Source organism: Myotis yumanensis, unplaced genomic scaffold (assembly GCF_028538775.1).
Source record: "Myotis yumanensis isolate MYYU_CA2020_CCGP unplaced genomic scaffold, mMyoYum1.0.hap1 SCAF_1, whole genome shotgun sequence".
Taxonomy (NCBI): Eukaryota; Metazoa; Chordata; class Mammalia; order Chiroptera; family Vespertilionidae; genus Myotis; species Myotis yumanensis.
The window spans coordinates 172,689,592-172,713,063 of NW_027223752.1; the positions used below are offsets into that span (position 1 = coordinate 172,689,592).

A 23,472-nucleotide genomic window follows, 5' to 3' on the forward strand; every position below is an offset into this window, starting at 1 on the left:
AATAAAACTCAAAAAAAAAAATTCAACAGAGTACATATTAACACTAACGATTATTAGGTTTAGTCCAAAATTTTTTTTAAATCATTGCTTAAATATATGTTGTATGAAGGCTCTCAAACCCCAACCCAATTATTCTTGTATTATCCGTCTTTGTATTCAAATTAGTTCTGCAATACTAATTATATATTACTGAAAAAGAAAATACTTTGCACAATTCCACTTTTCACTTTCACTGAGCTAAGTCTGTTCCTGATAAGAAATAGGACAATCTGAGTTTCAGGCATATCAATGACAAGATTATACAAAAACGCAAGACCCAGCCTCTTGACCAACCAGTGACCTGTGTACTCTTGGACTTTCCACAGTGAAAGTTGTAACCAGAATCTCCCTTTCCCAATATCCTCATTTGTGGCAAGAAGACCACGAAGAAGGTCAGCATGAGTACCACAGGGAAAGTAAGTACAGCTTTCTTTATGTCATGTCACAATTGCGTCCATTTGTGTGCTTGTCTATTTAACAATACCTCATCCCCCAACTAGTCTCTGTACTCCTACAGGTGAGAGACTGTCTTAATCTTAGTTCCTCTCCTCCTTTCCCTTTGCTTGTACTCCCTGTATGTGTTTTGTCTTTCCTTGGTGTTTTCAGTCCTTCCATAAGCAATATATCAAGCCCTATATGAACTTTCCAGAGTTGAAGACACATCCCCTCCTTCAAAGATCTCATGGAGAGACAGAGTAATTATAAAAGAATAATTATAAGAGTGTGCAAGTGTTTTCTACAGCAACACCCTGGAGAACTTGTTGCTGGTGCCTCACCTTCCCCTCCGCCTACCCCCCCCCCCCCGCTTCCCCCCCCCCCCCCCCGCCCCAGAGTAACTAAGTCAGTAAGTTTAGGGGTAGGACCCAATAATTTGCAAATATTGATGCTGCTTGTCTAGGACTACACCTTCAGCACCACTACCTTACAATAACACCCTGCTTTGTTAAAACAGCAGGGGGAGACAGGTAAACAATTTACCCTCTAAAAATGAACTGCCTTATACTGCTACAAACAAACAGAGTGTGCAAGGGTAGCAAAAGAGAGAGAGGAAGTACTCCTAAGCTGGCTAGACTTTCCACAGGAGGGGACACTTAGCATCAAGGTGAAACATAGGAGGAAGAAAAATATCCCCTTTGAGAATCTCCAAAATATTTTTTGTGCCAGCAGGGTAACTTCAGAGGCAGGAAGTGACCAGAAATAAGGCTGGAGAGATGGATAGGGAGAAGCTCATGGAGAGCCTGACAGACCATGTCAACAGATCCTGATAAAGTGGTAGCCATAACATTTTTAGGTAGGGGATTAGCATGGTCAGGATTATAGTTCAAATGGCAATGATATAAAGGGTGGATTTGAAGGTGATGAACCCAAGCCAGGTAAAAGGCAAGGTAAAGACCTGGACCACACAGTATCAGGAGAAATGGAGAAGAGCAGACAGATTTCAGAAAGTTTTAGATTTAGATAAAAATTAAGGCTACTTCCCAGGTTTCTTTCTTGGGTGAGTGAATAGGTTACATGGCCACACATTGGAATAGAGAGTGCAGAGGGAGGAGCAGATTATGGGTAATGTCCACCACTGGCAGCAAGGGGTGGGGACAAGAGAAAGAAATAATGACGTGTTCATATTTTAACATGTTGAGTTTAAGATACCTGAGGACATTCAAATAGCAGATGAATAAATGAGTCTGGAGCTTAAAGATGTCTGTCCATAAATACAAGCTGTCAAAGTCGTCTACATAAAGGTGGTGGTAGAATCTACAAAAATGGATGAGACCACATAGGAAGAGAATTTATAGTGAGAACAGTGGTGAGCTGAAATCAGAAAAAGAACTACCTTGCCACCAAGAACCTCTCCAACCTCAATTTGCCTGTGACCATCACCATTTGATGAATTGCCACAACTAGATGTTCTCCATTCCCTCCACCCAAAAACTGACTCTCTCCCACACCTAGGATCACAAATAACTCCCACACTGCAATGCCATTCCTACCCGGAGACAGCCACTGGACAGCTTCAAGATCAAAAGTATGGCATCTATCCTCTTGATTGTGTAGCACTATATAAATATAGTTAGTATTGCAAAACTAATTTGAATGAAGAGACTGGTAGTACAAGAAAAGTTGAACTGAGGTCCAAGAGGCTACACACAGAATATATTTAAGCAATGACTTTTTTTTTTTTTTTGCTTGAGTGTGGAAGACCTAAGTGTATTAAACCTTCTAATAATCATTACTATAGAATCCATCTCCCAAGCCTAAAGCATTTCCCTTTCTACCCCATGTTCCCTTCCCCAGGTGATCAAGTGCAGAGCAGCCGTACTCTGGAAGGCTGGTGCACCATTTTCCATTGAGGAGGTAGAAGTGGCCCCACCAAAGGCAAAGGAAGTTCGCATAAAGGTAAAAAGAAAAAATACACATTTCCACACCAAAAATCAGACCTGCTCACTGCAAGTTATACATTGTTTTCACAATGTTAAATTCAGAAAGAAAACTACAAAATCTTCTATTTCTTTTTCATTAAACATTTCCATCTGTCTTTAAGTCCAGCCAGAGAAAAGGTTAGGGAAATATGGCATAGGCTAACTACCCAAAGGATATTTATTCACAGCTGCAGTACCAAATACTACTTAAAAGAAGTTTCTACCACTGACCATATTTTAATCTGTACTTTCATATTTGTTAGTGATATTCTTCACGATATTTAAGTTATCTTGAAATCTGATATATGAAAAAAATGTGTTTGATTATAGATAAATCAAGTCTAAACCCTGGGGGGTCAGGTTAGGAATACCTGTTATTTTATAGATGAAAAGATTTTAATCCACTGAGGTGTAATGACTGGTCACAGAGCTTAGAGTAAGAACACAGATGTCAACAACTTTCCTCAACTTTGGTTACACATTTGGAAGCACCTGGGAGCTTTGAAAAATGCTGATAACTGGGTCCCACCCCCAGACATTCAGAATTTGTGATTTAATCGGTTTGGGGTGCAGTCTGGTCATGAGAGTCTTTACATTTCCACCAGGGGCCACCAGGGGCCACCAGGGGCCACCAGACCAGAACATTGTCTACCTGACTTCATTGTTATTATTTAATTTTAATGTAATAAATAAGTACTGTTTGTAATGGACTACAAAGAGGCAGTCCTTTTCTATGTCACCTGTGCAATCCATGCCCCTTCGCAGAGTCTTCTCAGGCCTGCGTCCATGCAGAGTGCACAGGAGGCCACATGGCCCACTCACTCCTACCCACAGGGTCACCACTTACACAGCCAGATTAAGACCCGGACTTAAAGGTATACAACCATTATTTGACAAGCTACAAATATGAATCTCTCACCCATGAATTTGAACAAGATACAGAGACTGAGTAAAGCAGGAGATGGTAGGCACTGAAGAGGCTGGAAGGGCTCAGAACTGATCACCATCTTTTACCATATACATAAGCGTGAGAAATAAGAAATAAGAAAAAGCCTGTCTTCAGAAAGTAGTATGCACATGTTGAATCAGAGTGTAGATCTGAAGACAAAGTCTGCTTGATGGATTCTAGATCGTGAGGCCTAACTGCACTTCCACAGTTGGATTGTAAGCAATTTTGCAGTATTCTTCCAGTAGTCCCCCTTTTACATGAGCAAATTTCAATAGTTTTCAATTCTTGATGAGTATGTGCGCACACTTGCAACCAACCTCACACCAATTTAGAGATGAAGAAACTGACACTCATGAAGAATAATTTATCTCAGATCACACAGCTAAGAAGGGCATAGCCAGGATTTCAGCCTTTCTGGACCACTGCTCCAGAGTGCCTCCGTTTTAAACTGTCTGTCTGATTTACACCAAAAAAGTGGGTTATGACTTGTACCAATAACACAACTATAATAGAAGATAGTATCTTTTTCCTTCCTGTGTTCCAATTCCTTTATTTCTATCATTGTTCTTTCTCCTCCACACTCACACCCCCAAGCTCCAATGAAGGACAAAGTAAGATATTTGATGTCACACTGTGGTTTTACAACTGTCTCTTACTGAACCATTACTGACCTCCCCAGTAAGTTTTAAAATCATCATTTTGATTTTTTTTAAATATATTTTATTGATTTTTTTACAGAGAGAAAGGGAGAGGGATAGAGAGTTAGAAACATCTATGAGAGAGAAACATCAATCAGCTGCCTTCTGCACACTCTCCACTGGGGATGTGCCCGCAACCAAGGTACATGCCCTTGACCGGAATCGAACCCGGGTCCCTTGAGTCCGCAGGCCGACACTCTATCCACTGAGCCAAACCGGTTAGGGCCATTTTGATTCTGAAATTACCTAATAAAAAACATTGCATTGCTTTAAACAAATTAACACAATAAAATTATTATAAATAAAACTAAGAAATATGCAGCATATCAACCTAGAAAAAAAGATTTAAAACATTAACAAGTCTAAAACACCTTTATCTGAGACAGAAAAAATTATATTACTCTTTGTCTTCCATACAGATCACGGCCACAGGGCTCTGTGGTACAGAGATTAAAATGTTGGAGAATCAAATGCAGTATCCCATCATTTTGGGCCATGAAGGGGCTGGAATCGTTGAGAGTGTGGGAGAAGGAGTGAGCACTGTGAAAACAGGTATGAACTGGCTTGGTACCTGGAGTTAGGAAATAGCAGCAACTTGGAACTTACATCAGGGAAATATGAGATCAAGTGACATAAAAGGAGAAATGTTGATCGTCCTTTAGAAAAATAATAATTATGTTATAGAAAAATACTAAATGTATATATCCTTTGCATTTATATTTTGATACTAATAAGGACAAGAACTAAAATGCACTGAAACAGAACCTGAAAGTATAAATTAGACGAAAATGTACAAAAAGAAGTGAAGTGCTGAATAATTTATTTAAATGAAGCATATGATAAATAGTCAAACAGTGGAACCAAATAGAGAAGGAGCTCAGAACTGGATCAAATATATACATAGGAGTAAAATTCGGAATTAGGTCTGGCTTTTAAATTTAAGGAGGAAAACATGATTATTCAATAAATGAAATTGAAACTACTTGATAGTCTTCGGGGGAGGCAGAAAATTGCATTGCTATTGCATTTTTATATTAAAAAAATAATGCTATATGAATCCTAGAATTAAATGTGATGGAAAAAAACTAAAAGAACATTGTATTATTTCAGAGAAGAGAAGGAAAGTTTAATTAAAAAAAAAACACAGATGATGTAAATAATATATAAAGTTGACAACATAAAAAGTTTTTTAAATTCCATTTATAAAAATTATTCTCCGAGCCCTGGCTGGGTGGCTCAGTTGGTTGGAACATCATCCCATACATCAAAAGGTTTCAGGTTCAATTTCCGGTTAGGGCACATACCTAGGTTTTGGGTCCAATCCCTGGTCAAGGTGTGTACAGGAAGAAACCGATCAATGTTTTTCTCCCATATCCATGTTTCACTCTCTTCCTTCCTCTCTCTCTAAAAATCAATAAAAACATATCCACTGGTAAGGATTAAAAAATAAAAATACCCTCCCCAAATCAGTAAACAAATTTTAAAATGGGCAAATTTCTTTATTATATAAAGAATTCTTTTAGAGGAAGAACCAAGATGGTGGCATAGGTGAACACCTATACTTGCTGCCTCTCACAACCACATCAAAATTACAACTAAAAGGCAGAACAAATACCACCCAGAACCACAGGAAAGCTGGCTGAGTGGAAGTTCCACAACTAGAGAGGTGAAGAAGGTACATTGAGACTGGTAGGAGGTGCGGAGGTGCAGAAAGTGCTGGCACCTGGATGTGCTGCTCTTTTAATCGGGAGGGAGATACAAGCTCCCGCTTGCTCTGAACTCCAGTTCCGGGTGAGATTCTGGGGACCCAGACACATACAGGGAGAAACTGGACTGTCTGGCATCGGGACAGGAACGAGAGGGCGGCTTTCTCTCAGAGGGGTTCGCAGCGATCATTGTTCCTGCACGGGGGGGGGGGGGGGGGGGGGGGGGGGGCACAGGATGTGGAGACCCAGGGACCTCTCCCATGCAGGGCTGACTAGCAGCCATTGCTGTTTGCTCTGCCCAGGTGATTCCCAGAGACCTGCCCCACCCAAGCTGTGCACATCAGCTTTTGCATATGAATGGCCTATCTTTTCTCCACCTAAAACTGTCAAACTGCAGCTGGATCAGAGAGCCCCAGAGCTTCCAAAAGAAGACCCAAGACCCAGCAGCAGCAGCCTGCCTTGCTTCACAGCTGGGCCTCATCGGGGCACTTCCAAACCCAAAACAAAGAGGAGGAATCTGCAGATGTCTCTGTAGCTTCTGCTGGGCGACCCCAGACAGTGGCTGACCTTGCACTTCCTTGGAGATCCAAGAGCCAGTGTACCCAGTGGCCAGAGTGAGACCATCCCAGATTACAACTCTTCACATCCATAAGAGACACACTCAAGGGGTAGACTCAGTGAGCACCAAAGCCCCACTGAAGCAAGTCCTGCCCCATAAGGGAGTCTCCTGCACAACAGATCTTCCAGTGTAGACACAGCTGGTCATCACAGCCAGTTGGCCTGGAGGTCAATTCCTCCCAGTGATACCAACAGCCATCAAGGGTTAACTATGACAAGACTGTGCAAACAACCGACAAAGGGGTTCACCAAGTGTGTCCACCTCAGGTAATTGAGGAGGCTGAGCCACTGGGCCCTATAGGACACCAACCATACAAGGCCACTCTATCAACTCAAGGAGATTTAGCAGCTACCCAGTACATAGAAACAAACACAGAGAAGCAGCCAAAATGCGGAGACAACGAAATAAATCACAAATGAAAGAAATGGATGAAAGCAAAGTACTGAATATAGAGTTCAAAACCATGGTTATAAGGTTACTCAAGAATCTTCTAGAAACCTCCGAGAAATTTAGTGAGACCCTCAAGGATATGAAAAAGGACCAATCAGAAATTAAGCATACACTGACTGAAATAAAGAATAATATACAGAGATCCAACAACAGACTAGAGGATCCCAAGAATCAAGTCAAAGATTTGAAATACAAAGAAACAAAAAACGCCCAACTGGAAAAACAAAATGAAAAAGAATCCAAAAAGATGAAGATAGTGTAAGGAGCCTCTGGGACAACTTCAAGCATACCAACATCCGAATTATGCGAGTGCCAGAAGAAGAGAGAGAGCAAGATACTGAAAACCTATTTGAAGAAAAAATGACAGAAAACGTCCCCTACCTGGTGAAAGAAATAGACTTACAAGTCCAGGAAGCGCAGAGAACCCCAAACAAGAGGAATCTAAAGAGGGCCACACAAAGACACATCATAATTAAAATGCCAAGAGCAAAAGACAAAGAGAGAATCTTAAAAGCAGCAAGAGAAAAACAGTTCGTTACCTACAAGGGAGTACCCATACGACTGTCAGCTGATTTCTCAGCAGAAACTTTGCAGGCCAGAAGGGAGTGACAAGAAATATACAAAGTGATGAATACCAAGAACCTATAACCAAGATTACTCTACCCAGCAAAGCTATCATTTAGAATTGAAGGTCAGATAAAGAGCTTCACAGATAAAAAAAAGCTATAGGAGCTTTATAAGAAAAAGCTAAAGGAGTTCATCACCACCAAACCAGTATTATATGAAATGCTGAAGGGTATTCTCTAAGAAGAGGAAGAAGAAGAAAAAGATAAAGATAAAAAATTATGAACAACAGGAGATCCAGGAAGATGGCAGCATAGGTAAACACCGGAGACTGCCGCCGTGGACAACCACTTCAAAAATACAACTAAAAGTCGGAGCGGACATCAACCAGAACCACGGGAAGGCTGGCTGAGGAGAGTCTCTTCAACTAGAAGCAAAAACAACAGCATTCCGACGCTCAGCGGAGGCGCAGTGTGGAAAATTTAAAGGTACGGCAGTGCGGTGGTGAGGGTGCGCGCGCAAAGCGGGCTGGCGGCTGAGGGCAAGATTGTCGTTTTCAATCAGGAGCGAGTCTCAGACTCTGGGCTACAGATCCGGGCGAATCTCTAGGGACCCAGACTCAAACGGGAGAAGCGGGACTGTCTGGCTACGGCCCCTCCGAGGTTTGCAGCGATTGCTGGGACAGAGAGGCAGAGCCCCTGGGGACGGACTGAGAGCGGCCATAGCTGCTCCCTCCCCCCGGCCCTGTTGAGCCCGCCCCGCCCAAACCCTGCGCACAGCCATTTGCCGATCGCCTCAGGCAAGGGCGGGACTAGCGCCTCCCCTGAGGACTGAAGTTTTCCCACAGCTGATTTCCACCGCCAGTCGGCCTGGTGGTCAAATCCCTCTAGTGTTAACTACAACAATTAAGGCTTGGCTAGAACAAGACTGCGCACAGAGACCACAAGGGGGTGCACCAAGAAAGCATAAAAGATGCGGAGACAAAAAAACATGACAGAAATGGAGGATATGGAGCTAAGAATCGCAATTTTGAGGGCTTGCCATAAATTTGTGCAGAGCCTCACGAAAACTAATGAGACCCTCGATGCTACGATAAAGAAATTAGAAAGTAAGCATACACGGACTGAAATAAAGAATATTATACCCAATAGCAGACCAGAGGAGCACAAGAACCAAACCAAAGATTCGACAAAAAACACCCAATTGGAAAAGCAAAATGAAAAAAGAATCCGAAAGTGTGAAGATAGTGTAAGGAGCCTCTGGGACAGCTTTAAGCGGACTAATATCAGAGTCATTGGAGTGCCAGAAGATGAGAGACAGCAAGATATTGAAAACCTATTTCAAGAAATAATGGCAGAAAACTTCCCCCACCTGGAGAAAGAAATGGACTTACAGGTCCAAGAAGCGCAGAGAACCCCAAACAAAAGGAATCCAAAGAGGACCACACCAAGACACATCATCATTAAAATGCCAAGAGCAAAAGACAAAGAGAAAATCTTAAAAGCAGCAAGAGAAAGAGGCTCAATTACCTACAAGGGAATACCCATACGACTGTCAGCTGATTTCTCAACAGAAACTTTGCAGGCCAGAAGGGAATGGCAAGAAATATTCAAAGTGCTGAATACCAAGAACCTACAACCAAGATTACTTTATCCAGCAAAGCTATCATTCAGAATTGAAGGTCAGATAAAGAGCTTCACAGATAAGGAAAAGCTAAAGGAGTTCATCATCACCAAACCAGTATTATATGAAATGCTGAAAGGTATCCTTTAAGAAGAGGAAGAAGAAGAAAAAGGTAAAGATACAAATTATGAACAACAAATATGCATCTATCAACAAATGAATCTAAGAATCAAGTGAATAAATAACCTGATGTACAGAATGAACTGGTGACTATAATGAATCAGGGACATAGAAAGGGAATGGACTGACTATTCTTGGGGGAAAAGGGGTGTGGGAGATGCGGGAAGTGACTGGACAAAAATCATGCACCTATGGATGAACTCAGTGGGTGGGGAGTGAGGGTGGAGGGTGGGGTGGGAGCTGGAAGGAGGGGAGTTATGGGGGGAAAAAAGAGGAACAAATGTAATAATCTGAACAATAAAGATTTTAAAAAAAAAAGAGAAAAAAAAATTATGAACAACAAAGTGACAACAAATACATATCTATCAACAAGTGAACCTAAAAATCAAATGAATAAAAAACCTGATGAACAGAACAGTCTAAGAATGTAATGGAATCAGGGGCATGGAAAGGGAGCAGACTGACAATCCTCAGTGGGAAGGGGTTGTGGGGGGTGCAGGAAGAGATTGGACAAAGAGCTTACACCTATGAACAAGGTCAGTGGCAGGGGGTGAGGAGAGAGGAAGGCCTGGAGTGGGATGGGAACCGGGTGGAGGGGAGCTATGGGGGGAAAAAAGAGGAACATCTGTAATAATCTGAATAATAAAGATTTTTTAAAATAAAATAAAATAGAATGCAAATTAACTTAACCTGGTGAGCCACTTTATTAATAAGAAGGACATATGAAAAATTTACTCATTTAATCCAATTTTCACATGATATTAAAAATTTTTTAAAAATCCAATTGTAAGTTAGAAAACTCTGGTCAGCAGCTACTCCTGGCTAAGTCTTCAAAGACATTTTCTCTTGTGCCTTGTTGGTTTAGTTTATAGATCTCATGGCAGATGCATAGTTAGGAAAGGTATTTCTGGCAGAAACTTAGTGAAGTCTCACAATGAAAATAGAAAGCCATCAACATTTTTTTTAAAAAAACTAGCAACATGACTAGAGCTACCAATAGCAATAGATGAGAGGGTCTGGAAAGAGAGGAGGTTAGAAACAAGACCCTTTAGGAGTTCAATATAATTGTCCAGACAAAAAATAGTGACAACCTCCATAAAGAAATGATTTCCTGCTGTGGTTCCCATCTGACCCACTCAAAGCACCAATCATAAAAGGGAAAGCGGATATTAAACACTAAACAGTCAACATTTATAAAGTTCTTTATTTATCAAACTCTTAGCATTTATTAAGAACCAGATGCTGTTCCAAGCACTTTGCAAATATTAGTTCATTTAGTTCTCATCACAAATATATGAAGTAAGTACTATTAACCTCCCCTATTGTACAGATGGAGGTACAGAGGCAAAGGGAGAAAAAAAAAGAATTCTTTTAAAGCAATTAAAAAAAAAAAACAAAAAACAGCCCGGCAGTATAATGGGCAAAGGAAATACACGATCTAGTATGGAGGGGAAAATATATACATATTAAATAAATATAATTTTTAAATACAATGGTAAAACATTGTTTACCTAACAGATTAGGAAAGATTTAAAAGTTTGATAATATGTAAGGTTGATAAGAGTGTAGGCAACCAACTTCTTTGTAGCTTGTTATTTGAAAAGTAATTTTACACAACTTTAAATTTGGCAATATGTAACATCATTTATATCAGCGGTTCTCAACCTGTGGGTCACCAACCTGTGGGTTGCGACCCCCTTGGGGGTCGAATGACCCTTTCACAGGGGTCGCCTAAGACCATCGGAAAACACATATATAATTATATATTATTTTTGTGATTAATCACTATGCTTTAATTATGTTCAATTTGTAACAATGAAAATACATCCTGTATATCAGATATTTACATTACGTTTCATAACAGTAGCAAAATTACAGTTATGAAGTAGCAAGGAAAATAATTTTATGGTTGGGGTCACCACAACATGATGAACTGTATTAAAGGGTCGCGGTATTAGGAAGGTTGAGAACCCTGATTTATATGCACCTAATTTGGACCCAATACTTCCAATTCTAGAAAGTTGTTCCATAGATATATACCCATGTCATAGCTTTCTATTGCTGATGTAAAAAAAATCGCTGCAAAGTTAGCAGCTTAAAACAAAACAAATTTACCATCTCCGTTTCTGTATGTCAGAAGCCTGGGTGGGTTGGACTGAGTTCTCTGCTTAGGGTCTCACAAGGTAGAAATCAAGGTTTTGGCCAGCGGAGTTCTTGTCTGGAGACTGCAGAATCCAGTTCCTTGAGGTTGTAGGATTGACCGATCACCCTCAGCTTTTGAAGCTGCTCACATTCCTTCCTATGTGGCCCCTTCACCCACTTGCCTCAAAGCAACAATAGCACATCGAATCCTTCCGGTGCTTTGAATTGCTTTGTCTTTCTCTCCTGCTTTCCTCTGGCATCAAGGGCTCGTGTGATCACGGGGTCTGCCTAAAGATTCCAGAGTACTCCCCATTTTCCTGTCAATAGATTAGTACTCTTAAATACATCTGCAAAGCTCCTCTTTCCATCCAACATATTCAGTCACGGTAACAACGTGTTCAGTTTCAGGGGATTAGGACAGGATGTCTTTGGAGAACCATTTTAGAAATTCTGCCTACCATCGCCCAGATGTGCACAAAATATTTATCGCATTGCTTTTTATCATGTCTGGAAAACACGAAACAAAACAAAAATTTTAAGACAGGAAATAACCTAAATGTCCAGGAGACCAGTTAAATCAATTAGGATATATCTATACAACAAAGTTCCACGTAACTATTAAACAAAATGATAGAGTGCTACAGGTACTAAAATGAGAAATCTCCAAGTTATATTGTTAAGTAAAAGACCAAGACCTAGCCCTGGCTGGTGTTGCTCAGTATTAGGGCATCAGCCTGTGCGCCAAAAGACTGAGGGTTCGATTCCCGGTCAAGGGCACATACCTGGGTTGCAGGTTCCATCCCTGGCCCTAGTTGGGGAATGTGTAGGAGGCAACCAATCAATGGGTCTCTCTCACATCTCTCTCTCTCTCTCTCTCTCTCTCTCTCTCTCTCTCTTTCTCTCTCTCTCCCTCCCTCCCTCCCTCTCCCTCCCCCCTCCCTCCCCTCACTCCCTTCTATTCTCTCTATAAATCAATGGAAAAAATATCCTCAGATGAAAATTAACAAAGAAATACAAAAACCAAGGCCTACCACAGGGTAAATAATATGCTAGCCTTTGCATTTTTAAAGGGGTTATATCTCTAAAAATACCATGGACCCTGAGAAGAGTACTTGTCTCTAGGGTGGGGGAAAGGGAACTGGAGACTGGGGCTAATCTTCACGTTTGTGCAGTTTAAATTCTTACCATATGTATGTCTGTGTTACTTTTTAAAAACTAAAAAATAAATAAAAGAACCTACATCCTACATCCTATAACTAAAAATACGAAATAACTTACTCTAGTTTACAGTGATATTATTCTGGGGCAGTCAGAAAGTCCATGTTAGGCAAGTTATTCTGACCTTCTCCTTACTAGGATATGTTTAATATTACTCAATAAATCTACTTACCTTTGTCTCCATGCCCAAGAAGAAAGAAGAAAGAACTGATGTAAAATATATAGCACAGTATATAGGCAATTTTTTTTTCCTGGATCCAGAAGCTTATATTGTGAACATGTGGTATCCATGTTTACACACCCAATTCCTGACACCAGAAGTTAGTGTGGAAAATTAAAGATAAGATTTGGCTTAATGAATACCATTTGAAGCTTCAGAATAAATTACAAAGGAGGCAAATCTGGGGCCAGCTCCTATGGATTTAGCACTGAGCCCAGGGAGACCCAGATGCCAAAGACATCCCTTCTTTCTGTAAGTATTTCATAGTCTCCACAGTATCAGCACAGTTGAATGTGGAAATTGCTCTCAGGAATCATATTTTTCCTGGGTGCCTTGCTGTTTACATTTTGAGAAACAGCTATCTCTTTACTTTAAAAGATAACATCGTATTAAATGATTTTGTTCTCTTAGGTGATAAAGTTATCACACTCTTTCTACCACAGTGTGGAGAGTGTGCCTCATGCCTTAATTCTGAAGACAACTATTGTATACAACTCAAGTAAGTTTTTACTAAATATTTTCTTTTTGAAAAATTAATTGAATGTCCTTGGAAGGAATATAAGCTTGCTAATTCAAACTTAAAAAAACTTTTTGTTTGTTTTTTGGTCTATAAAAGACAGTCGTATACCAGCCTGATGACTGATGGTACCAGTAGATTTACCTGCAAGGGAAAACCAATATATCACTTTGCCAATACGAGCACCTTCTCTGAATACACAGTGATAAGAGAAATCTCAGTTGCCAAGATCGATGCAGTGGCTCCTCTGGAGAAAGTATGCCTCATTAGTTGTGGTTTTTCCACTGGGTACGGTGCTGCAATCAATACTGCCAAGGTGAGAAGCGTTTATACCCATTGTGATTGGAACTCTTAGTATATGGTGTTGATAGGCCTCATGCATCTAGGCCATATCTGATCATTCAACCTGAGGAAGAATCACAACCTGCCTTGAAACATCCCTGAGTTCTTTACAATCTAGTCATCCCATAACCCTCGTCATCCCATACCCTCGTCAACATCTGTCCCATTCCCTCTTAGTCAGTAGTAAATGCCAAATTATGTCTGGGTGCCATTCACAAGTGGAGACATGAGGAATTACTGGAGTTAAACATAACACAGTCACAAAATGGCTATGTGTCTTCCATATTCCAGTTCATTCTTTTTTTCATTCAACAAATGTTTATGGAGTCATTCACTGTTGCAGGTGTAGGGATTTAGCAGCTATCAAAACTCATCAAGCTTCTATTCTGTTGTATAATGCATCAGGTGGTGATCCATGCTCATGAAAAGAAAAGGAGAGTAAAAAGATCAACTCATGAAAGGGGTGTTGCTATATAAAACAGATTGGTCAGGCAACCCCACTCTGATTGAGTGGGTTACTGTTATACTTCTGTTTTGGAACATCACCCAATCCTGCCCGGCTCCACTGTTTAATTGGCTGTTGAATTTTAGTTCTTTTTTTCTCCCAATTTTCATTAGTCCCAATACCATACAAAGCAATAGGATAGAAGGGATTCAATTTAAATTAGTCTCATTTGGGACCCAATAAGAAATAAGCCTTTGCCTTCATAAGGCATTGACAATGTAAGTAATGGAAAGATTACAGATATTCCCAAGGAAAGAGAAAGGAAGGGTTGCAGGAATTTGGAGATTATTTTAAAGAACTCAAAATATCCTAAATTAAGTAAATACTGAGCCAAATAAGTCTTAAGGTTCAAAGAAAGATCATTAAACTGCTCCTACCCATGCTAATTCCTCTGTTGAAATGTTCTATTTGCAGGTAATTTTTTTGCTCCTCTGGCAAAAAAGTATTCCACATTTAGAAATACCTTGAGAAATTACAACTTTAGTTATAATGTGTTTTAATTGAAAATATCCTTTGCTTACATCTCAAAACAGTATACAGACTTGGTCGTTCCAACTGAGTGAATGTGCGTGTTCTCTTTGCTTTTGTTTTATGCTTTTATGGGCTCAGGTGACCCCAGGCTCCACCTGTGCGGTGTTTGGCCTTGGAGGAGTCGGCCTGTCGGTTGTCATGGGCTGTAAAGCGGCTGGAGCAGCCAGGATCATTGGGGTGGACATCAACAAAGACAAATTTGAGAAGGCGAAGCAAGTGGGCGCCACTGAGTGCATCAGCCCACAAGACTTCAAGAAACCCATCCAAGATGTTTTAGTTGAAATGACAGGTGCTGGTGTGGAATTTTGCTTTGAGGTCATTGGAAATCCAGAAATGGTGGTATGTAATCCTCTGGAATGAAAATTACCAAATTTCTACCAATCATCACTTTAGATTTTACTTGAACAAAAATTCTAAAACTTCTTCCACATTCCTCTATTTGATTTTCCTGTGCTCATGACATCCCACCTGATATCCTCTGTCCACTCCTACAAATCTATTCATTCCCCTAGAACTCCCATACTGTGTTTTTCTTCTCTCTCCCCTCAGTGACATAAGGGAATCATGCCAGTCCCTTCAAATAAGCAGACAACATCCAAGAAGCAGGACAGAAAGGCCTTGTTAAGAATTCTCAACAGATTATTTCGTAACAAGCAGAAGCCCAGTAACTTAATTTCTAAGCCAGAAGATTTAGGCAGGATAAGGACAATATTGGATGAATGAGCCTATAACGCAATGTGAGCTTTGCACTCACAAGCAGTCTTTCAGGTTGGATCTGAGAGAAGCTTCCAAGGAAAATATTTACCAACCTTGACTAAATAGACTCATTTCAAAAATAAAGGAGAAAGATGTTGTTTTTCTGGCTAAACGTGGTTGATGTAAGAGAATATGAATGGAGAAGAAATTATTTTGCAGCTTGAGACTTGCTTTCCTGGGAGATTTGTAGAAGCAATGTAGAGATCGGGTTGTACGGCTCCACCAGGATGGAAACCCAAGAACTGCCTCCTCCAGCCGCGGTCCTTTCTTCAGCTTACAAAATCGCTTCACTCCTCACTGCCCACAAATCTCCTCTTCTGTTAAAAGATACAGGAAAACCTTTCTCACAATCTTTCCCACAGACAGTCAGGCTCTGAGAAATAGCCTTTCAAAATAACTAATGGGAACATTAGTTGATCGCTTTGCTAATACATGTTGTAATGCAAATATCCAATTGTACCCTTTTATGTTGAAAAGATGTCATCTCTAACCATCAGTATCAGTAATGGTTCTTATTAAAATTAGTAGTAGCAGTAGTGATAGTAGTATTACTACCAGAGATATTAGTATTTTAATTGTTAAATTTCTATCTGTTTAATCTAAAATGCCAAATACTATACATACTTGGCAGTACACAGTATCTTATTCATGTTTCAGCATATCCTTGTAAGAAAAATGTTATTTCAAATGAGGACAGAGAGAGCCATAAACGAAGGTCACAGACCATTCAGCAGTCAAGCTGAGATTTAGACTAAGTCCCTACCTCTGAGGCACATCTTTTAAGCCCTGCATTGTCTTGCATTGCTTTCCAACAGGCAGCTGCCCTGGCCTCCTGCCATGAGAGCCATGGAGTCTGCGTGATTGTTGGGCTCTTGGATTATGGTGTCCAGCTCAACATCAATGGCTACTTGTTCTTCTCGGGACGTTCTTTGAAGGGATCTGTTTTTGGAGGTATGGATGAAGCAAGGAAGAGTAGAAATGTGGCGGGGTTGAAGATGGCATAATAAATAAATGTATCATAAATGCTTGAGAAGGCACATAAAACAAGAGCTTTAGGCTACAGTTTTTGTTTCAACACAAATATCCAATACAGGGAGATGGGTATTGGATATCTACAGTTGTCTCTTGGTAAGCTTTTTCTCGCAAAGAGAGAAAAGAGACTTTAAAAAATTGATTGGGGAAGAAGCCAATGTCCAAAGTTTAATGCAAATTCTAAACTGAAAAGGAAAGGCAATTTTGTGATCAATAACTATACTTCAATTGAGTTATATACCTGCCAACTGCATTCTTTGAAGGATATATTGAACCTTAGCAGTCATTGTTCAACAATGTAAATCTTATATGAAACAACTGAGTTGTCATTATATCAACTCAAATTATATTAAACATAATAGATTTATGACTAAAAAGAAATACTACTGATAACAAGAAAATGAGATTTATTTTTTTGAGAAAAAATCATAAAGTACTTTGATTTTTACATTATTTTAAAATTTTATATATTTTAGAAGTCTTTTATGAAAAAGAATAAAGAAGCTAAATTAAATAAATCTGTTTAGGATCCTGTGCTTATAAACAAGTAATCTAATATTTAAGAAAAAATATATTTAGCCAGAGATTTTTGGGCAATCTGAATTCTTGGGCAAAAGAGATGAGAATTAGGAGCCATCTGCATTATTTGGACTAGTGACCTAGCTGTGGCCTCCAAATTAGCTATGGTAGGGTTTTCTTACAGGTAGTTTACAAAAAGTAGATAAATGACAGAGCCAGGGAAAAAGGCAAAAATCCAGTTTAGACTGTACTTCCAGTTCCTCCATTTGGGATCATTGGACAAACACACTGTTGTTTCCCTCTACTGTGTTTACAGACAACTGCTGATTACAAATACATATACTCAGCTAACTCTTGTAAAATAAGGTCACCAATATTTTAAATAATCCTCATAAAGAAACTATGTCACTGGCTACTTAAACATTCACATAATGATCATGAAGTTAATTCCTTTCTCTGGTTCAATAGTTTTCAATTGAAGGTAGCATTAAATGGGTGTTGAATAGGCCTGCTAAACTTCCTGCAATATACACTAGGAAGACTTTTCCCACCCAAAATGCCATTACTGCTATTGTTAAGAAACACTGCCTGGCCTAGTCTGTGTTCCTGGGGCCTTCCTTTTTGGATTGTTTGGTTGAAAGAAGAAACAAAACAAAACAAAAAAAAACAAGTGAAAGTGTTCCTTATATAGATATGAAAATGCTTTATCATATCACCAAGCAAAACATAAAAACAAAGACAGTAGATCTTAAAAACTGTCATCACAAGAAAAAAAAATTGTAACTGTGTGGTGATGAATGTTAACTAAACTTAGTTTAGTAGTAATCATTTCACAATATATACATACATCAAATCATTATAGTGTACGCTGAAAACTAATACAATGTTATATGTCAGTGATATCTCAATTTTTGAAAAAAAAATTAAGACAAATAGAAAAATACACTAGCCCTTCATGCCATGACATATAGCACATTAGAATTCTTGATTATATATATCAGAGACCAACTTAAATGCAAAATACATTCCTTGGAATAGTTTTAGGCAATTTGGGGAATAGGTAGGAAGACTAAAGAACGTGGCCCAGGCTGGAACCAAGAAAAGCACGTAACTGCCAAGATCCCCGTCAAAGGATGAGCTGCTTAGGACACTTGCCTCCTTGCACAATTACACCACACTCACCCCTCCCAGAAACAAGCAGACCACCACTTCTGCATGGTGACTTGCTGGCATGTCGCTTAGCACAGTCCTAAGTGTAAAAATAGTATTTCTTGAAAATTATGAAAACAGAGAAAATACACTAAGTTTCTGTTCCCTTGGCTGAACCCACCTTTCCCTGTGCCATTCTTACTTCCAGAAAAAACATTTTATTCTTATCTTGCTGTGTACACATTCTTTTTTCCAAAACCTGTCACTGAGATCACTGCCATGTGGACATTCTTCTCTTCCCTTAAGATATTTGGCTCTTTCATGAAACTGCAGACCAAAACAGCACACGAAATGTCCTATTCCTGACCTTGGAATTGCTTTCTTTCATAGTTCCCAAGACCTTGGCCTTGTTTTTTTGTTTTTGTTTTTTGTTTTTGTTTTTTGTGTAGGATATCCTCCAAAAAAATGTATTCACACACTTTGAATAATTATAAAGGCAGTGTTTATTAAAATACATTTCCTTTTCAAAATTGAGCTATCAGCTCTTAAAGTGTGAATACACTTTTTGGGGACACCCTGTACATTAGATGTGGGCTCCCAGCTCCCAGGCAGTGCAACCTGACACCAAAACATCTGAGATAAGGTCCACAGTAAACTTACTTTCAGTAAATTCTCTATAGCACCAGAGGTCTCAAGACTTTCAGGAGAACAGCCTTCTACACAGGGTATATGTTTGGGACAGAGATTCTCCTGATGACTAAGACAAGTTAATGGGAAATCCTTAGATTTCCTCAGTCAAAGCCAACACCTCCAGCAGTTCACCTGGCCCTTCGTGTAGAGTGAGTCTCATGAATAAAATCTCTTGTTAATCTGTTGTATTTCCAGGCTGGAAAAGCAGAGAGAGTGTCTCTAGACTGGTTTCAGATTATATGGCAAAGAAGTTTAATCTAGATCCACTGATTACCCATACTATGAAGCTTGATAAAATCAATGAAGCTGTTGAATTCATGAAAACCGGAAAATGGCAAGTTCTTCTGCTAACCTTTATGTCTGAGTGTTTGGGGCAAGGGAAAGGGGTGTGGGAGCCGGAGGCAGGGAAGGGAAGTTGTGGCTGGTGAACCACATGCAGACAAGCGAAGAAGGTTTCAGGAGTCTGTAAAGCATCTCCTCTCCCTCTTTAATTTATTCCCAGTCTATCAATGTAATCCTTAAAATATTTAAGTGCTCACCTACCCTTACCATTAGTATTTTATTTCCAAGTTGGCATTTTTTATATGACACATTAACCAATGAGTTCAGCTCAAGTTTGAGTTCATAGTTTATGAAGAGGCCATGGTTGTTCTATTTCCAAGGGGGGAATTATCCCTAGAATTCTAAATTCTGACACCTATCTTTGGCCCACAAACAGAACTCCAGCCATCAACTGGACACTGGCCTTCCCCACAAGGTACACACCTGCTTATATGTTCCTCACCCTTGGAGCTGGGTGTCATTTTGAAAAAAAATCTCACACTGATTTAATCTCTCCATTTTTCACATAACATGAACAGAAGGAATCTAACTTACTTACTGGTCTACAAAGTGAAAATATGAAATCCTAAACACAAATGTTGCTTTGGAAATGTTTCAACTTATTTTTTTCTTTCTTTTCTTTTCTTTTTCAGTATTCGCTGTGTCCTATTATTTTAAGTACAATGTAATGAACGCAAGACCTGTGGCATATTTCACCAACTAAATTGCATCCTGTAAAACTTCCATGATTTAGAAGAATTATCCACATAGCGCTGTTTCTATGTTCTTGCCTCTGATTCATTCAGTAGTGGGCTCATATCTGACTTCTGCTCTCAACACCTTATCAAAATTGGTCTTATGTCACCCAGTCCCACCCAGGAACGTCTCCCTGTTAGAGCTAGTTTAGGGTTGATTTGAATCACCCAATTCCAAACCCTTCAAACAAACAGTCACCCCAAGATACTCCCATTTTCATAGTTGCCCCTACCTCTGGGCCCCTGTTTCTTTGCACACTATGTCTCTCAACCCCATGAAACTCCACTCATTTCACACCGAAGAAACAAAACTCACCACTCATGAGTTTATTGAACATTCAGGTTAAAGCAAGCTGATGAGGGGAAGGGGACTTTATTACATCAACTTAAATAAATCCCAGTTAAACACTAAGTACTTCATTCTCAGTATTACTCACCCCAGAGAAACTTCTACTGGTGTTTCATCTTATATAACCCAGCCTCAAACCATCACTTACAATACTTCTATGGCACTCACCTCTTCTCTCGTGGATTGCCAAAGCAACTTTAAGTTCTTCTTTAATTGGCCAGGACAATTTAGCTCGCAGCAGTTTGTGTCACCTGTCTTCATAGCCAAGCCATCTAAAATTCAGCAGGAAGAAAAAGGGGCTTGAAAGAAAAGGGGCATCATTAATTACCAGGATCCATGCGCCCTAGGAGGCCGCTGTGGTATTAAACAATAAAACTGGCTTTTATTCCACTCTCCAAGGGAAGAGGCGGTAGTGTGTAGTTACTACTAATGTGTATCATAGTTTCTTCCTTCAAGAAGTAGATGAGATAAAGACAAGATCCAGCAGTGATTTGTGGCATCCAATCGCTCTCTACCCCTGCCCCTTCTCTGCCCTACTCCTTCGTAATGCTCCTAGAACCTGGGTTAAGATTGAGCCCTCGTGGGATATGACTTCTTCCCTATTCCCTAGATAGAGAGTCTCTTTCAAACCCTCTTCTCCAGCACATACACCAGAGCTCCCTTCCTAGTTAAGGTCACTTCTGCTGTAGTTTGGGCTCTCCTAGATCTGAAGTCACTAGATCAGACGGGGGTCCCGTGGGTCAGCAGACCTCAACAGACCTCGGGAAACCAGGAGAGGAGATGTCATGTCTTACCTAGTCCAGTCGCTTCCTGATTTAAGATCAGCCAGAAAGGTGAGCTACATCCCTAGCCTATCTCTGCAGTCACGGCTACCACAGGTGTCAAAAGGCTCTCATGAGACTCTGATTCCCACACTGAGAAGAAGCATCATGAGGTGGGCACCCTGCCTTTCCTTCAGGGTACCTGCCTCCTACAAATAGAGGGGATAGGTGCTATCAGACGTATTCTTTCTCTTCCAAACTGTGTCACCAGTGGGAGCAAGGGCTCTCCTTCCGCAGGTTCAACCCTTAGCCTCCAGCAGAACCCTTCAAGTCCTAATGAGAGAACGGACAACTAAGCAAGGAAAAATGATTAACTTCAATGCTAACTAGTAATTTGTTTTTGCACCTGACGTGCTGTTTATTCTCAACGCTTTATGCAAGCACAGATGTATCTAGGGCCTTCCCTCCTCCCACCTAGGAATACAAAATGGCTTGTATATTGGTTTTATTCAACCTGCTGTCTGCATTAGAATCAGAGAAGGGCCTGGGTCCCAGTGGACTGCCACTGCTGGCTGCCCCCTCTCTGATCATCATAAGGAGTATTTTAACAATGACAGAGGGTTCAGAATAGGGCATGCCCTACTGGGATGCCTCTGCCAACAAGGATATGGCACTCTTTTCCTCCATCTCGCCAAGTCTGAGCAGGACACCCAACTCTCCTCTGCTCTTCTCTGCTCTGTGCCTCTATTCCCTGAGGGCAGCTCAGCATGCCCCTGCCCTGCTGTGGGAATTAACCTTACTAACACTGAGAACTTGGAGAAGTCTTCAGGTCTTGGGGGGGTCTGATTCTGCCCAAAAATGTTTTGCTGTCAACAGCACCTACATTCTACCCAATAAAGCCCACTTCTTTAAGCTGCTTCGAATGTCTCTTTAAGTTGTAGCGCATTGCAAAACTCTGTATCCAGTCACAAATGCAGACTTTTTCTCCTTTCTGTTGATACATGGCCAGAAATATTACACGAGTTCAAGTGACGGCCCACATCGTTGTATACCCATCCACTGTCGCTGTTGGCCACAGAGGGAAAGAATTCATGAAAATATTAAAAAGGCTAGAAAAATTAAATGTTACAGAGAAATTTTTTAAAAATTATTTGTTACAAATGAAACCACTAACAACTTGCAAAAAAATAGTTTTAATTAAAAGATAGGAATGAAAAAGAAGTTAAGAAGTGAAACGTGGGAGTGAGAAAGTAGAAGCAAAGAGTATAAATTATACTTCCAGACAATATACTAGAAAAATTTAATTCTTCTACAATAAAATATCACTTAAAGTCTGGAAGAGATAGTGGAATACTATGGGATTAAAAAGAAATGGTATAAAGAAAAACATGCTGACAAAGATAGCAAAATACATTGTCAAACTTTTAAAAATACGTACAACAAAGAACACTTGCAAATACTAATATCAAGCCTCAAAGTACGTAAAGCAAAAAGTAGGAAAAGGCCCAGGCTGGTGTGGCTCCGGGGTTAGAGCTTCGACCAGCACACAAAAGGGTCATGAGTTTGATTCACAGTCAAGGGCACAGACGTAGGTTGCAGGTTTGATCCCCGGACTCAGACGGAGTGAATTAAGGAGGCAACACATCGATGTGTCTCTCTCACAGTGATGTCCCTCCCCTCCTTCTTCCGCTCTCTCTAAAATCAATGGAAAAAATAGTTTCAGTGACTGTAAGAAATGAACAAATTCATAATAATTATTTTTAAATATATCTCGTAGTTAATTGAACAAGCAGACCAAAAATCAATATGAGCTGGCTCCAGTACACCACCGGTGCTTATTCTCATTAATGATCACAGAACTACAAATTAAAAACAATTACTTATCAATCCACGCCCACAGATTATCAAAAATTATAAAGTCCAGCAATTCCAAGCATAGGCAAGGTTGTGGCCCAGTGAAAACTCTGATACATCCTTGCTGGTAAGGAAAGCCATATTGTGAAAACACTTCGGCCTTCTCTATCAAAGTTGAAGACGAAGTAATTCCACACCTACTCAAAATACTTAACAACCACTATGAGACACTCCATTTCCCACAAACAGTCAAGCAAGGTGATTCCAGGGGAGCTCTGGCCCACAGCATCGGCGGTCACAGCTCCATAAGGTCAGATGGGGCACCAGGTACTTGCCTACAGGCATCCAGGGACTACTCTACTGAGCACAGCCAGAGTCCCAGAGACCCAAAACCATCAGGTTGGCATCACCATAATAGTGTATACTGTTTTCATATTAGTCCTGAATTTTCCTTAAGGAAATATTTTTATGCAATCATTAATTCATCATAAGAAAGAAAAGGAAAAGGAAAATAAATGATAATGAAAATAAACAGCTACAAGCAATGTGGGGGATTTCTCAAAAAC

General features: G+C 40.1%; 1 protein-coding gene across 1 annotated transcript; it reads left to right on the top strand.

The window, feature by feature from the left end:
• Positions 1-370: 370 nt before the first annotated feature.
• On the top strand, positions 371-21,964 carry LOC138993212 (alcohol dehydrogenase 6-like). Its single transcript, XM_070392328.1, has 9 exons — positions 371-455; positions 2,332-2,433; positions 4,523-4,655; positions 13,237-13,324; positions 13,442-13,658; positions 14,799-15,059; positions 16,292-16,427; positions 19,062-19,200; positions 19,841-21,964. Exons 1-9 carry the CDS (start codon positions 438-440, stop codon positions 19,863-19,865), a joined length of 1,119 nt encoding a protein of 372 aa, XP_070248429.1. The 5' UTR covers positions 371-437; the 3' UTR covers positions 19,866-21,964.
• Positions 21,965-23,472: the final 1,508 nt, after the last annotated feature.